Here is a 13,535-nt window from a genome sequence, read left to right as displayed (position 1 = left end):
AGCTCCGAGGTCACTTCGTGCGCACTTGGGGCGGCCAGGATCTGTTCTTCGTGATGCATGCAGGCAGCCCCAGTTGGCAATATATACCCCCCCCCCCCCAAAGCTTCTTGCCCCCATTCCCCCTAGACAAGATTTGCTGTTTTCTTTGTTTTGATCATCAAAAGAATGAAATAAAAGCTTTTTGATGTTACAAGATAGATATACATGATGTATTGGTGACTTTGCATCAGCTCCAGCTAGTCTGTTGAGCATGAGCACTCTGTTGTAGTCAGTTTTTTGAGTAATATAATCAGCCACATTTTACTTGCAAAAAAAAAAAATGGAGGATATAGACGTGTTGAAACTCTACACCATATCATCAGTTGATGTCCACCTTGCATCTTGGCCACTACTCCAATAGAAGCTCCAGCCCTATCTCTCCAAGCTACTATGCTTAGATACCTGGTCTTGCAAAACCTCCTCCACCTGATCCTCCGTCCATCTGCCAGAGTGAGAAGACTGGGGAAGTAGTAGTTCAGCCCATGTATTAGACTTTTTTTTATTGGTCAGATGAATTTCTGAAGTTCTATACAAGGTTCTTATTGTACTTTTACCTCAAGTTCATTTTTTGAGAGGTGTCCATTAATGTACGTTGTTCTCTTCTTTGAAAGCACAGATTATGGAAAATCCAACCCTAACCCAAACATGAAAGACCTTGACACCATAAGGATCAAGATAATGAAGGACTATGGAAAAAGAAACAAAAGAATGCTCAGACTCCCATCACTCTCTTTCTTCCCCCTATGGTAAAAGGGAACAAAAGAAATGCTTGGGTCCCTCCAAAACCCCGTGTGTGTGTGTGTGTTGGGGAGGGGGGGCGCGGGGGGCGGGGGGGAGAAGGGGGAAGGGGGGAGGAAACCCCAAAAAGAGCACTTTTTGTGGAAAAATAAACCCTGAGGCAGCCCTGCTGGGCCCACTGTATAGCTCCTGCCCCACCTGCCCACCCACACACCCACAAAAAAAAGTATTTATTTTTTAAGAATGTTTTTTAAAAAACCCTGAGGAAGCCCTGCTGGGGCCCCTGCAGAGATCCTTGGAACAACTAAGAATTTATGCTTCTCCAAGGTCTTTTGCACATGGTATTTTGACTTCTTACAGCCAGCTCCACTTTTACTTTTCCAGATAAAAGAATGATTCAATTATCAAAAATCCCTTTGAACAAAGTATCGCAATGCAAAGTACAAAGAGGTTCATTTTCACATAGCAAAAGTTTACCATTTATCTTTTTGTGCATGCAGATGGGGTAACAGGAAACAGGAGGATGGAAAATAACAAGAATCAAGGTTGATAAAGGATACCAGAACCAGCATTGCAGGTAAGAATTTTAAGTTCTAAAAATCCAGAGATGTGTTACTGTGTTAAGGTACCTAATCATGTTAAATAATAGCAGTATGATTTGAGCCACTACAATTTGCAAACACAAAAGCGTCAAGTCAACATGAATCAGATTCACATCAAACATGACAGTTTGGACATGAGCTGATGTGGTAGGTTTGTTCCTTCATGAAGGAAAGTATGGTCCAAAAGGTTAGTTTAAAAGAGAATACTCGACATACCACAGCAGCACATTGTGGAAACAACCAGTCGTGAGGGCAGTTCTCCAGGAGATATACTGAATCAGGAGGGTTATGCACTGTCCACAGGAAAAAAACAAAAGGGGAAAAAAACATCTGTCTTATTCATAAACTTCATAGCCACACTGCAAGAACAAGTGTTTAGTTCATATTCAATACACCAAGCATCTTCGGAAATGAAAACCAAAACATTTCATAGATTCTTCAGCAAGCACTTCAAAATCATATACCATCTGCAGGCCGCCTGTCCAGATAAACTATTCGCTTCCTGATTTACTTGGCATATGATGATATGAAATTTTGGGGAACAAATAACAAACTCTTCTAGTGAGAGAATTTTCTAATGCCGCATGTAAAGTCCACGGACAGCATGAAGTATGTGAGACTATCTCCTTATGGTCAGTCAAACAGACATCTGAGATCTTTTCTAGCCATTTCGCACATTTGAGATGTTTAATTTGCAAAAGACAGGTGCTTAGGGCTCAGCAGGGCTGAACAATCCCTTAAGGTTCTTTGTATAGCTGGATCCCTTAAATTAGAGCCTTTAGATTATCCCTTTAAGGTTCTTATATGGCTGTATTTGTGCAGAGAACTGCCATGAATTGCCAGTCTTTGGCTCTGTGATTTGTCCCTCCCCAAATGAGAAGGTAGCATATAAAGGATAAACAAAGGGATAAAACTATTGAGGTAATTCAATGTCAATTTATTCTGATTATGACCATGTCAGTGGAGTGGAGTCTTTCAAGGGGTGAGGGGGTGACAAGTCGTGGGGGAGTTGGGTGGATTTCTTTCGGGGGGGTGTGCCATGTAGGGGAGTTGGGAGAGGGTGGGAGGGGCGTGCCATGTCATGGGGGCATTGTAGAGTGGGGTTCTTTTCATTTGGGGGTGGGGGTGGGGTGGGGGTGAGGTAACTTTCAAGATTTGCTAGTTCAAGCAATGCCTGCATCTGAAGAAATGAAATTCCATTCAAGCATCTAATCAATCTAATTTTAGAATTTTCCATTTGCAATTGGAAAAGAGAGCTAAAGCCAACTACAGTTCTGGGTATGTAGATCAGTTCAAACAACACATACATCAGCCAGAAAATTTTGGTATGCTGAAATCTGAGGACAATAAGCAACAGAATGTCCTAGCAGCTTCATCACGAGGGCAATTACAAAGGAGATGCAAAATTTGAGGTAGTAGGTCAACAGACTCACAATTTCCAATTCCACCCCAACCTTTGTCAATAATTCCTCTTTGGTTGGTTTGAGATAAAGCTTCAACAATGATGTTTGTCATGCCTTCAGGGTCCTCAACTGGCTGCAATAGAAAGGATGAGAACATAAAGATTCACAACAATTTGAATTGAGTGGTTTGGAAGTGTTAATGCACATAAGAGTAAGAACAACTTTTTAACCACATTCCTTCTTGCTCTGATTCTTCCTCAAAAGGAATGAGTCTAGCAATAAACACCTCAGACAAAACCTTCAGGATGTAAGAATACAAACTCAACCCTATATAGGACTTCAAGGATACATCAGACAAGAGTAAGTTTAACACAGGGGAACACAATCAGGCAGCCTGTAATGCCAAAACATATGTGCCTCAAAGTGGAAGAAGGTGCGAACTCCCAAGTGTAAAGATAAGCACATCTCCTCCTCATGTGCTTAAGAGTTGACTTATAATCTCTCCCATCTGCCACAAATGTATGTATGAGCTCTGTCCAAATCCTGGATAGAGTCTCCATAGCAGGATCTATGGCATGACTACACCTCACCATCCATATGACCAAGTGATAATACTAGTAATCAGTTCCAATCTGTGGTAATGTCCCTCAGAACACTCTATCTAGAAAGAGTTGCATAGGAATCATGCTCAAATGTTGACCCAAAATGAGATAAAAATCTCTCCCATCTCATACAGATGTATGTATCAGCTCTGTCTAAATCCTAGATCTCTGTGTCTCTAGCTATCACTATCTAACAAGCTTCCAGGAACCTGCCATAACCCATCCATGTGCCACTTAGCAAGTTCCTGTGTGCTATTAACCATGGGAAGAGCAATATTCCTCTAAAAATCATCCAAGACGGGCCAAAAATAAGGTCTACACCAATGTAGGATAGCAATCGGCACTGCTCTGATCCTGCTCATCTGGCCTCACATGCTCTTGACAAAAAGATCTCTCCATACTCACCCCTTGGATCCACACTATAACCTTTATAGAGGCCTCCACTCATAGTTCTAGTGTGTCCATCCACTGTAAGTAACCATGTCTTATCTATGCACAATTTCCTATGAAAGTGAACTACTCCCATCCCTTGCAAGAGCATCCTCATGCAAGTAACAGGATCCTATGTTATAAGCAATCTAGTGGGCTATAATGCCCATGTTAACAAGAAAGCATCTCTTCTTCCCCTGGTCTTCTCAGAACCACCCTACAGCCTCTCCCCTCTCCTACAGAGAGTTTGGATGATCTCTGTCCAAATCCTAAAAAGAGCCTTTGCAATGGAAACATCCTGGAAGTCTATAGCATAACTACACCTCACAGTCCAAATGTACCAAGCATTGATACTAACAATCAACTCCCACTTGTAAAAGTATGCTTGAGTCCACTATGCCTACAAGTAATCTACAGTGGAAATCCTGATCAAATGGCAGCGGTAATCCTGATCAAATTTAGCCAAATAGTAAGAAAGATTGGCTCCCCTAACACCCTCATAGACGTATGCATAGTTTTTCCATACGGCAATCATGCGTCATACGTAGACGGGTATGAAAGTAGATTGGAGTATGATTCAGGCCCTGGGGCTGAATCATGCGTTGCCCTTTTTTTTTTCCCCCCCAAGAAAAGAGAATTCTATCAATAACACCTCGGAGAAAGTCCCCCTAAGGTAAATACAAAGTGCAAGAAACTCTATGAAGAGTAGCTAAGTACATCATAGATACAGGGGTTGTGTAAACAACCAATCTGGTGGGCTAAAGTGCCAGACCATCTGAGGTGTAGTGCGAAAGAAGGTGTCTGAATCCCAAATCCTCAGGAAAGCCTCTCTTTTCTTCAATTGTAAAAACCAATAAAAGTGTATCTAGTGTAACTAAGATAATAAGCTGAATTTAAAAATTAGAATTTCATTATTTCAATAGCTTTAGATTCTACGAAATTGTCACTACCAGTAAGGCATTCAATGATCACTCATTTGCCAAATAAAATTCAGACTTTGATTTCAAGTGATTTGAGCCAAGACATAATTAAAGCACTGATGGTAGGCAGCTGCCATACAATGCTTTCTATAGGAATGGGACACCATTTTTCTATAAAATTGTCAAGTTTTGATGCTTTTTTTAGTCACTTCCACCCCCCAAAAGTGGTCAAGTGAAATAGGATATCATGCTCCAGATTTCATATGTTCTTCATACGTCTGCATCAACAATCATACAAGTATGATAAAAACTATGGACGCATGTTGGTCCTCTATCTATGTCCCAAGCTACATCCCCCCAAGTTGCAACCATAGACTCTATTGTGCCATGACAGACTATCCTAAGGACTCTCGTCTGCACTTCATGTGCCAACGGGACCTTACCAAGCCGAGTCATGTACCAAATTCTTATGGGCTACTAGCCATAGGACCAACGTTTGGAGCTTCAAAGGTGTAGAGAAGCTATTATATGGGATAGGAGGCCCCCAAGGCCAAATCCACCCAAACAAAGAATTGTTACCAACTTTTTCACCATCTCCCAATTCAGTACAGGATCAGCCGCTGTTGCTGACAACAGCCAGCAAGGATACATCGTAGAGCTTCATTTTTTTTCCAAGAAAAGAGAATGCTATTAATAACACCTCGAAGAAAAATCCCTGAGGTAAATACAATGTACAAGGAACTCTATGAAGAGTAACTAGGTAGATCAAAGATACAATGGTTGTGTGAACAACCAATCTGGTGGGCTAAAGTGCCAGACCATCTGAGGGATAGTACGAAAGGTGTCTGAATCCCAAATCCACAAGAAAGCCTCTCTTTTCTTCCTCATCCTCTCAGAGCTGCCCTGCATCCTCTCTCCCATCTCCCACGGAGTGTGGAATATCTCTATCCAAATCGTCGATAAAGACTCCCCAGTGGGTATATCTTGAAGATCAATGACCTGGCTACATCTCGTTGTCCATATGTAACAAGCTATAATACCGGAAACCAGCTCCCATCTGTGACGATGTTCCTGAGTCCACTATGTCTGTGAGTAGTCTGGGGTAGGGATCCTGCTCAGATGCTGTCCAATGATGAGAAAAGAAATGCTCCTCTGAGTGTTCTCATAGCCACAAAGTTGGACCTCTGTCTGTGACCCAAGCAACAGCCCCCTATGTTGCCACCATGGACTACATTGTACCATGGAATACTATCCTAAGAGCTCTCCTCCAAATCTCATGGGCTCTGGGACAGTCCCGGCAATGTCTTTGTGTCTCCTCTGGCTCACCACATCGCACACATGCCACTAGGTCCCTACCATATCCAAGCCAAGTGCCAACTCCTAAACTCCTATGGGCTAGAAGCCATAGAAAGAGACATATCTTCCTTGGGCTAAAGCTGTCATGTAGCTGCCTCCAAAATTCATATAAACTCATATGAGATTCCCTCTCTATGCCAATGAGGGGTGGCTGCAAGTTGTGCTCTAATCTTGCTCATCTGTATCCTCCGTCCCAATCTAGTGGTGTAGCCAAAAAAGGGAATGTCACATGGCCTATCTGGGAAGGGATCCCTCCACACCCACTCTCCCAGATCCCATTGAAGTCTCTGTAGAGGCCTCCTCTGGTATGCCCAATATCTCCATATATCTTTAAGACAAGTGGTTGGGTCTGGGTCTATGTGCCATTTCCTTTCAAAGTGTGCCACTACTCTAATTCTCTACCTAGAGCAGCCCACTGAGGGCTGTAAGGTCAAGATCCTCTCGCTGGAGGCAGCCATCCTCCCCAACTGTGAAAGTGAATGTCCTTTCTCTACTAGATGCAATGACTGCTAGAAGGATATCCCCTCTAGAGAAGAGACCAATCCAAGTCTGAGAGGAAGTTGTGTCAGTTTGCCAATCTGGTGGAAACCCCTCCATCATAGCCTTGGCTCCCCTAAGACCAGGAAGTCTCAGCCTTTGAGTCTCATGTGGTAACTCCTGAAATGAAAACCACTCCCCCACTGATGTAGTGACCTGCAAAGAGAATCTCCCCCATGACAAGTGTGTTCACTGCCCAATGGTGTATCCTGACTCTAATCTCAAATAATGATTAAAGAGAAGAGGCTGTCTCCTCTTCTCTTCAATAGTAGTCGAGGGAGCTGGTAGAGCCTTGGAGATACAAATCTCCATGCTCTAATAATGGCAACTGCAAATCTAACCTCGAAGCTCCTCCCTAAATCTCCAATGCTAATCTCCTAAAATATCTAGTGAATGCTGGGCTGCCATGGTCCTCCATGTGTAGGTGTCAAGTCCTCTAGCCTCCCCATCAGAGGTCCCTTCCAAGGCTCCTCACCTGGAAGCAGACCTCTAACAATGAGCTTGACCAATAAGCCTTTGCTCTGCTATCTGGGTCTATGATCCCCAATCCTCCTCTGGATCTAGATTGTATGAGGACATCCCAAGCCGCCTTCGCTCTGGCTAGACTCCCATCTTCTCCTGACCAAATGCAGTTCCTGATGAGGCGTATCACCTACCAATGCACGACCTAGAGAATGCCCAACAAGAAGTGATGTACCACATGGTTGCCAAAAGAACTTGGTTGGCAACCACGACTCTTCCTCCCAATGAGAGTCTCGTCGAGCTCCAATATAAAAGCTTATGTCTGATGCTCAAAAGGAGGGATGCCAACTGCTGCTCTGAGGTAATGTCAATCCCCACATGGCATCCGAGATATCTAACAGCAGTCCCACAAGGAACCCATCCTCATGCCGTCACCACTGTCACAAGACTGTGACAACTAGTACCTTTTTGTTGATTTCTTTATTACATATTTTATTTGGTTTTTCTTTTTGGAAGGATCCCTCTTGAAATCTAAACGCCTGAGTTGCATGGCCAGTACATACCGGCCTGTTCACTAGAAAGGGCGGTAGTGTACAACCAAAATACATAAATGCTTTCACCCAATTTATAGTCGTCCACTTTACTTGAACTTAAAGACACAGAATCAAGAAGAAAAACAGGAAGCTAGAATGCTCCTGTTGCCACACAGACACCCTCTTGGCCCCTAAGTTAGGCGCCCCTTGCGGTATTTCTTTATTTTTAAAAAGGAGAAAATACAATGGGCTGTCTTTCACCTATTCTGGGTGAAATTTGACAGCATAACAGTACAATTACTGACCCAAATCAAGTTGACCAGGAGGGGAAACTCTGCCCAAGTCTGAAACTTCTGGTTGGAGTGCAGAATTGACCATTTCAGTCTGCTGTAATTACTGGTTCAGACCTGTTCTGAGACCTGTTTACAACTCATACTGTTCTATGTACTGTTCAGCCCACTGTAATTACTGGTTCAGACCTGTTCTGACACCTGTTCTCAGCTCATATTGTTCTCTGTACTGTTCAGCCCACTGTAATTACTGGTTCAGACCTGTTCTGACACCTGTTCTCAGCTCATATTGTTCCCTGCACTGTCCTGCATAATCTGGGCCAAATGCCCCTTGATTCTGACATCAATTGGGCTCTGAATTAACCTCTGAACAGTCCAAAATCAGAATTGATTCAGTGCTGTTTCAGACACTTGCTTGGTGAGGTTACCACCCTCACCTGTTCCTGCTTGTCGGCAGCAAACAACTGCTCATGTTCCTGGAGAAAAGAGGCTCTTACCTCATGCAAAAACAGCATATTCCATACAGCTGTACCTGAATCAGAAGAAATGCCCTTGATTCTACAGCATAACCATACTGTCAGGGGGAGAGAGAGAGAGTAGGAAGCAAGCTCAGCCCTCTGTGCATCATAGACAGGGTAGACCAGCTCTCAAGAGCTCTCTATCTGCAGCTGTCTTTCATAAATGAGCCCCTATCCCTCAAAAAACTGCACGCCAGCCCTCTTTAAAGAGGTAAGTGCACAACTTTGTGCCAAGTGGCAGCACTGGAAGATAATTTCCCATTCCAGCCTTCCGGTCTAAAATTCTCCATCCTCGGTGCAGAATTTGACCTCGGCACACCAGAGAATTGATCCTCGTGCAAAAATGAAGATAATGACGCGAACAGATTCTAGGATCCAAAAATAGTAACTCCCTAAATTTTAGGAGTTGCTTCCATTGCATCCCCACTAGTCTTCTGACCATCTTTGCAGACTATGGCTACATCCAAATTTACAATGTAGCTCAACTGAAAGTGAATTTCCACTGATGAACCCACATGGACTAATCTCTTGCAGATTTGTCCATCTTCACTTTGAACTAGTCTCTTCCAGGCTAGTTCTTCAACACACTTGTCCATATACACTTTCACAAGTCTCTTCCAGGCTTGTCAATCTACAGTGCCATCAATCTCTTCCAGACTTGTACTGGACCTTAACTGTCCAGTCTTGACTCACTAGACATTCCTGTCCGTTTCACATACTGGCCATGCAACTCAGGCGTTTAAATTTCAAGAGGGATCCTTCCAAAAAGAAAAACCAAATAAAATATGTAATAAAGAAATCAACAAAAAGGTACTAGTTGTCATAGTCTTGTGACAACCACTCTGGCTATCTAGTGTCTCATGCCCAAATCCATAGGATTTGTGCCAATTAATTAGTGCTCTTGATGCTCTACAAAATGTCTCCATGGCTGTTTCAAAGGCTCTAAAGTTGCCCTCATTCCCATCCAAGTAAACTGTTGTATTATCAACAAACTCCACATCCAGAAGCTCCTCTAATTCGAGGATGGGTAGCCTGATGCCTCTGATACCTATAGATCTGTCTCTCAAGAAGAAACTCATGGCCTCTGCTACAAATAAAAACAAGAAAGGAGCTAGTGGACATCCCTGTCTAACTGATCTACGAATGTTGAATCTATCTCCTCTTGCCCCTCCAGTCATGACCTAGCTATGTGCTGAAGAATAGAGAGCCGCTACTCCCTTGACCCACTACTCTGGAAAGCCCATCCTAAGCATTGTGCCCTCCAAGAACTCCCAATCCACACAATCATATGTCTTCTCAAACATGAGAAGTAGCACAATAAGGTCTTGCCTCCTAGATCTAGCCAAAGCTATTGTCTCCCAGAAGGTCAAAATGTTGTCCAAGATGCTACAATCTCAGACGAACCCTGTCTGAGTGGCGTGTATAATATCTGACATCACTGGTGCTAGCCTAAGACTTATCGCCTTTGTGAGGATCTTATAGGCAGTTCTAAGCAAGGTGATCGGTCTCCACTGTGTGATCCCCAATCTATCTCCACTTCCTTTGGGGATAAGATGAATCAGCCCCTCAGAAAGCCTCTCTAGCATAGTCCCTAATGCCATAATCTCCTAAAAGGCTGAGTGAAGGCCTATTTTGATAAGATCCCTGTAGCTCACAAAGGACTTATCTAGTCCGTCTTCCCCTGGACACTTGCCTAAAGGTAGTGCCCAAAGTGCCTCCTCCAACTCCTTTCTAAAATAGGAGTCTGCTCATCCTATCTCTAACCACCCTCTGTGTGCTCTACCAATCTCTCTCTCTCTCTCTCTCTCTCTCTCTCTCTCTCTCTCTCTCTCTCTCTCTCTCTCTCTCTCTCTCTCTCTCTCTCTCTCTCTCTCACATATCCAGGGGGTCTAGTAGTGGATCCTAGTAGGGATGTGTAGTATTGTGTGGCCACTTGTCTTGCCTCTAGAGGGCCCTATGCAATGGATCCATTAGCTCTTCTAAGTCTCCGAACAGCTAGTCTAAAGTGTTTAGGCCCTGTGGTTCGGAAAAACTCCCTATTAACCCTATCGCCAGACTGAGTCCAAAATGAAGCTCTCGCATGAAATATATACTCCAATCTAGCTTTCTTCATGGAATCAATCTGTGCCCTGGCAGTATGCATCCTCTCAACTATCCATCTGCATCCTGGTGGCCGTCTCTCCTCCTCCCTCTGTAAGGCAACCAATGATGCCTTCGCAGCTCTTTGCTTCTCTAGAAGGCTTTGTTTCCTCCTTGTGGGCTCCTCCTTGAAGAAGGAACTAATCTCCTATAGGCTCTCCTCCAGGTCACTAGCTATCCGTCCAGCTAAGAAGGGTCTAGATCTCCATGTCTGTGCAACTATTTCTCTAAGATCGTCCTCATAGAGCAAGTGCCCTAGAATCCTAACACTGGAATGGGATTGCCCTACTCTCTCAAAAAGAAGTATCTAAATCAGTGAGTGGTTCAAGAAGGTTGTACCAGCTATGATGCGAGCTTCATCTTCAGAGGGTGTCTCTGATAGAGCAAGAGCAATGGCAATCACTTCAACAAGATGCCCATGTCCACTCAAAGAGGAGACCAAAGGCCTACATTTCCACCTAAGCGAGATATTTCACTACGGGCAAAAACATTTCTAGCTTCTTTTTCTTTTTTGATAGTATCATTTGTCTGTGTAACATAGGCATACTCTTACATAGAGCATTGCCTAAAATCAAGTTTCATTTTGGTTACCTTTTTAGATGAGAGGAACTTCTTTTTTCTTTTTTGGAAATGGAAAATTATATTGATCACATAAGAAATACAATAGTTACAATAGAGAAGCAAAAAAAAAAACCATATGCAAAACAACTAATCCCTCCCTAGGAGAAAGGCCAAAATGCTGAATAAGATCCATTTGCCAATGTAGCAGACCCCTAAGCTTAGCAATATAACTTTGAGACCCTAAGGCCAAATCTTCACATGGCTGTGTGGGAGTGGAACATTTTTCCTTACCAAAACCCAATTAGAGGGATGCAACAAAGGCCCACCACCACTCTCCAAATGTTAGACAAAAACGACTAGATCTTCCTAGTTAACAGGCATGAATTAAATCTATGGCAAGAAGATTCCACACTAGTAGTACAAAAGAAATAGATGCCATTCAAACCTGAACCATAGAGAGATACATCCCTTTCTCCCCCCCTCCCCCCCCCCCCCCCCCTCTGAAACCAGCCTTCCTCCTTGGATAGGGTGGTAAATAACCTGATTAAGGACTATTTACAGCAATTAACAAATTCACAAAACTGAAATGCACACTTTACCATATAATCTTGGACATTGAACACCTTGTTGGCCCCAAAACTGGTGCCCCTTTTAGTATTTATTTGACTTAATTGAAGAAGAAGTTGATGTACAATGGGATTCTCCCAATCCCTTTCATTATTCCAACTCCCCTTGCTGTCCAAAATGACTAGCAAGTCTTCAATCTGATTTGCCCCTTCATTCGAGCAGTCAATTGATCTTCACCTGCTTTGATGGAGATGGAAAGTGCCCCAAATTCTTTGATTTGCTAGTCCCTCCACTTGAATTTGACTGAAAACAACTTTAGCCCTATTGAATCCAATTTTAGAGCTTCCAATTTCTGGCACGTTCCTAAGGCTGCTACTAAACCGTAAGTTTTAATGCAGATTACAGTTTACAGCAAAGAAATCTGAAATTTCTTAGCCTCTGGTGATCTCATCATCTCAATGCTGCAATCTTCGGAGCAACGCTATAAAAAGGCTAGGAGATGAGAGAGAATGCTGAGGAGAGAGAAAATTCAGACTTTCTTCGCGAAGAACGGACAAAAATCTGTCATTTACTACTACTGCCCTGTTTCAACAGCTTGTAGATGCAAAGAACTGAAGAAAATCAGTCATTTACTGCTGCTGCCCTGTCTAAACAGCCTGTAGATATTGTCACCTGCTGTTGATTGGTCTTCTCCTACCTCATGGCTGCCTCACAAGGTTCTCTGGTCCTTCAATGGCTGCAAATCAGACCAGCAGCATCTCCTCCCCCTCTCCTGCAGGCTGAATATACAAAAGTGCCTCTCTCCAACCTGTAAAGAAGTTTGTTTTCTTACATGGGTCTTTTTGACAAGTGGCAACCTTCCCAAATGATTTTTCCAGCATTATTCATAATCAAATATTAATTTTCAATCTTTAAATACTGAAAATTAATCTAATAATTATTTCAATGCCCTAAACAATAGTCTAACTGGCCAATAATTAAATTGGCTAGGCAACTTCCATTCCCGAGTGTCTTTGTGAATCTTTGACCATCAGATTGGCATTAGGTAGTAGGTACCATTAAATGCCACTTCTCTAGTGTCACCAACTGACACTTATGTCACCAACTGACACTTATGGCCAAATGAATGACCTCGGCCAACTGGCACCGGATACCACCAAGTTCCTGTGCGGCATAACTTATAGCAACTTTTGCCTTTGACATCCCATGAATTCCTCAAGACCTAGGCTCGTAAATTTACTCTAACCCCAATTGCACCTGACATATGCAACATTCAATTAACCATGTGATTAAAAATTAATCCACATGTTAAGTGAGGTTTCAAAAATACATGTCCTCATAACACCCTCTCTCTCTCTCTCTACCACACGCCTAAGTCTTTTCCTCCTGGAGCTTAAGAGGCACCGAACTACACTACTGCGAGACAGGAGACCAACTCACCCAAAGTGACACACACAGAGCAGTGAAAGACTTCTTCTACAGAGCCAACCCTATTGACATGAGGTTTCAAAAATACATGTCCTCATAACACCCTCTATCTCTCTCTCTACCACATGCCTAGGTCTTTTCCTCCTGGAGCTTAAGAGGCCCCGAACTACACTACTGCGAGACACGAGGCCAACTCACCCAGAGTGACACACACACAGAGCACTGAAAGACTTCTTCTACAAAGCCGACCCTATTGACACTACCAACCTAGCAGAGACAGAGCTACCCTGCCAGACACCTTACATGCCACACCGTGGTGTCACATTGGATAGAGCCATTTCCCTTCATCGAGCATGGCGACCCCGTCTACCAGGACCATGTTCGAGGAGGCTACACCACAGTTGGATTAGA

General features: G+C 43.3%; 1 protein-coding gene across 10 annotated transcripts in view; it reads right to left on the bottom strand.

Annotated features, from left to right (window-relative positions):
• Positions 1 to 13,535, bottom strand: part of LOC148025450 (sterol 3-beta-glucosyltransferase UGT80A2-like) — a 182,520-nt gene that overhangs the window by 36,690 nt on the left and 132,295 nt on the right. For 7 of the 10 annotated variants that reach the window (XM_087692583.1, XM_087692578.1, XM_087692579.1 and 4 more), the window contains 2 exons: positions 2,813 to 2,915; positions 1,596 to 1,672 (listed from right to left, as the gene is read on the bottom strand). In XM_087692583.1, the coding sequence (XP_087548709.1) occupies positions 1,596 to 1,672; positions 2,813 to 2,915 (180 nt within the window). The remainder of the gene's footprint in view (positions 1 to 1,595; positions 1,673 to 2,812; positions 2,916 to 13,535) is intronic. The other 3 variants (XR_015693096.1, XR_015693097.1, XM_087692582.1) reach the window with 1 other exon arrangement.

Source organism: Lygodium microphyllum, chromosome 14 (assembly GCF_053477565.2).
Source record: "Lygodium microphyllum isolate KBCC chromosome 14, Lygodium_microphyllum_v1.1.10, whole genome shotgun sequence".
Lineage (NCBI taxonomy): Eukaryota > Viridiplantae > Streptophyta > Polypodiopsida > Schizaeales > Lygodiaceae > Lygodium > Lygodium microphyllum.
This window is presented reverse-complemented; position numbering and strand designations above follow the sequence as displayed.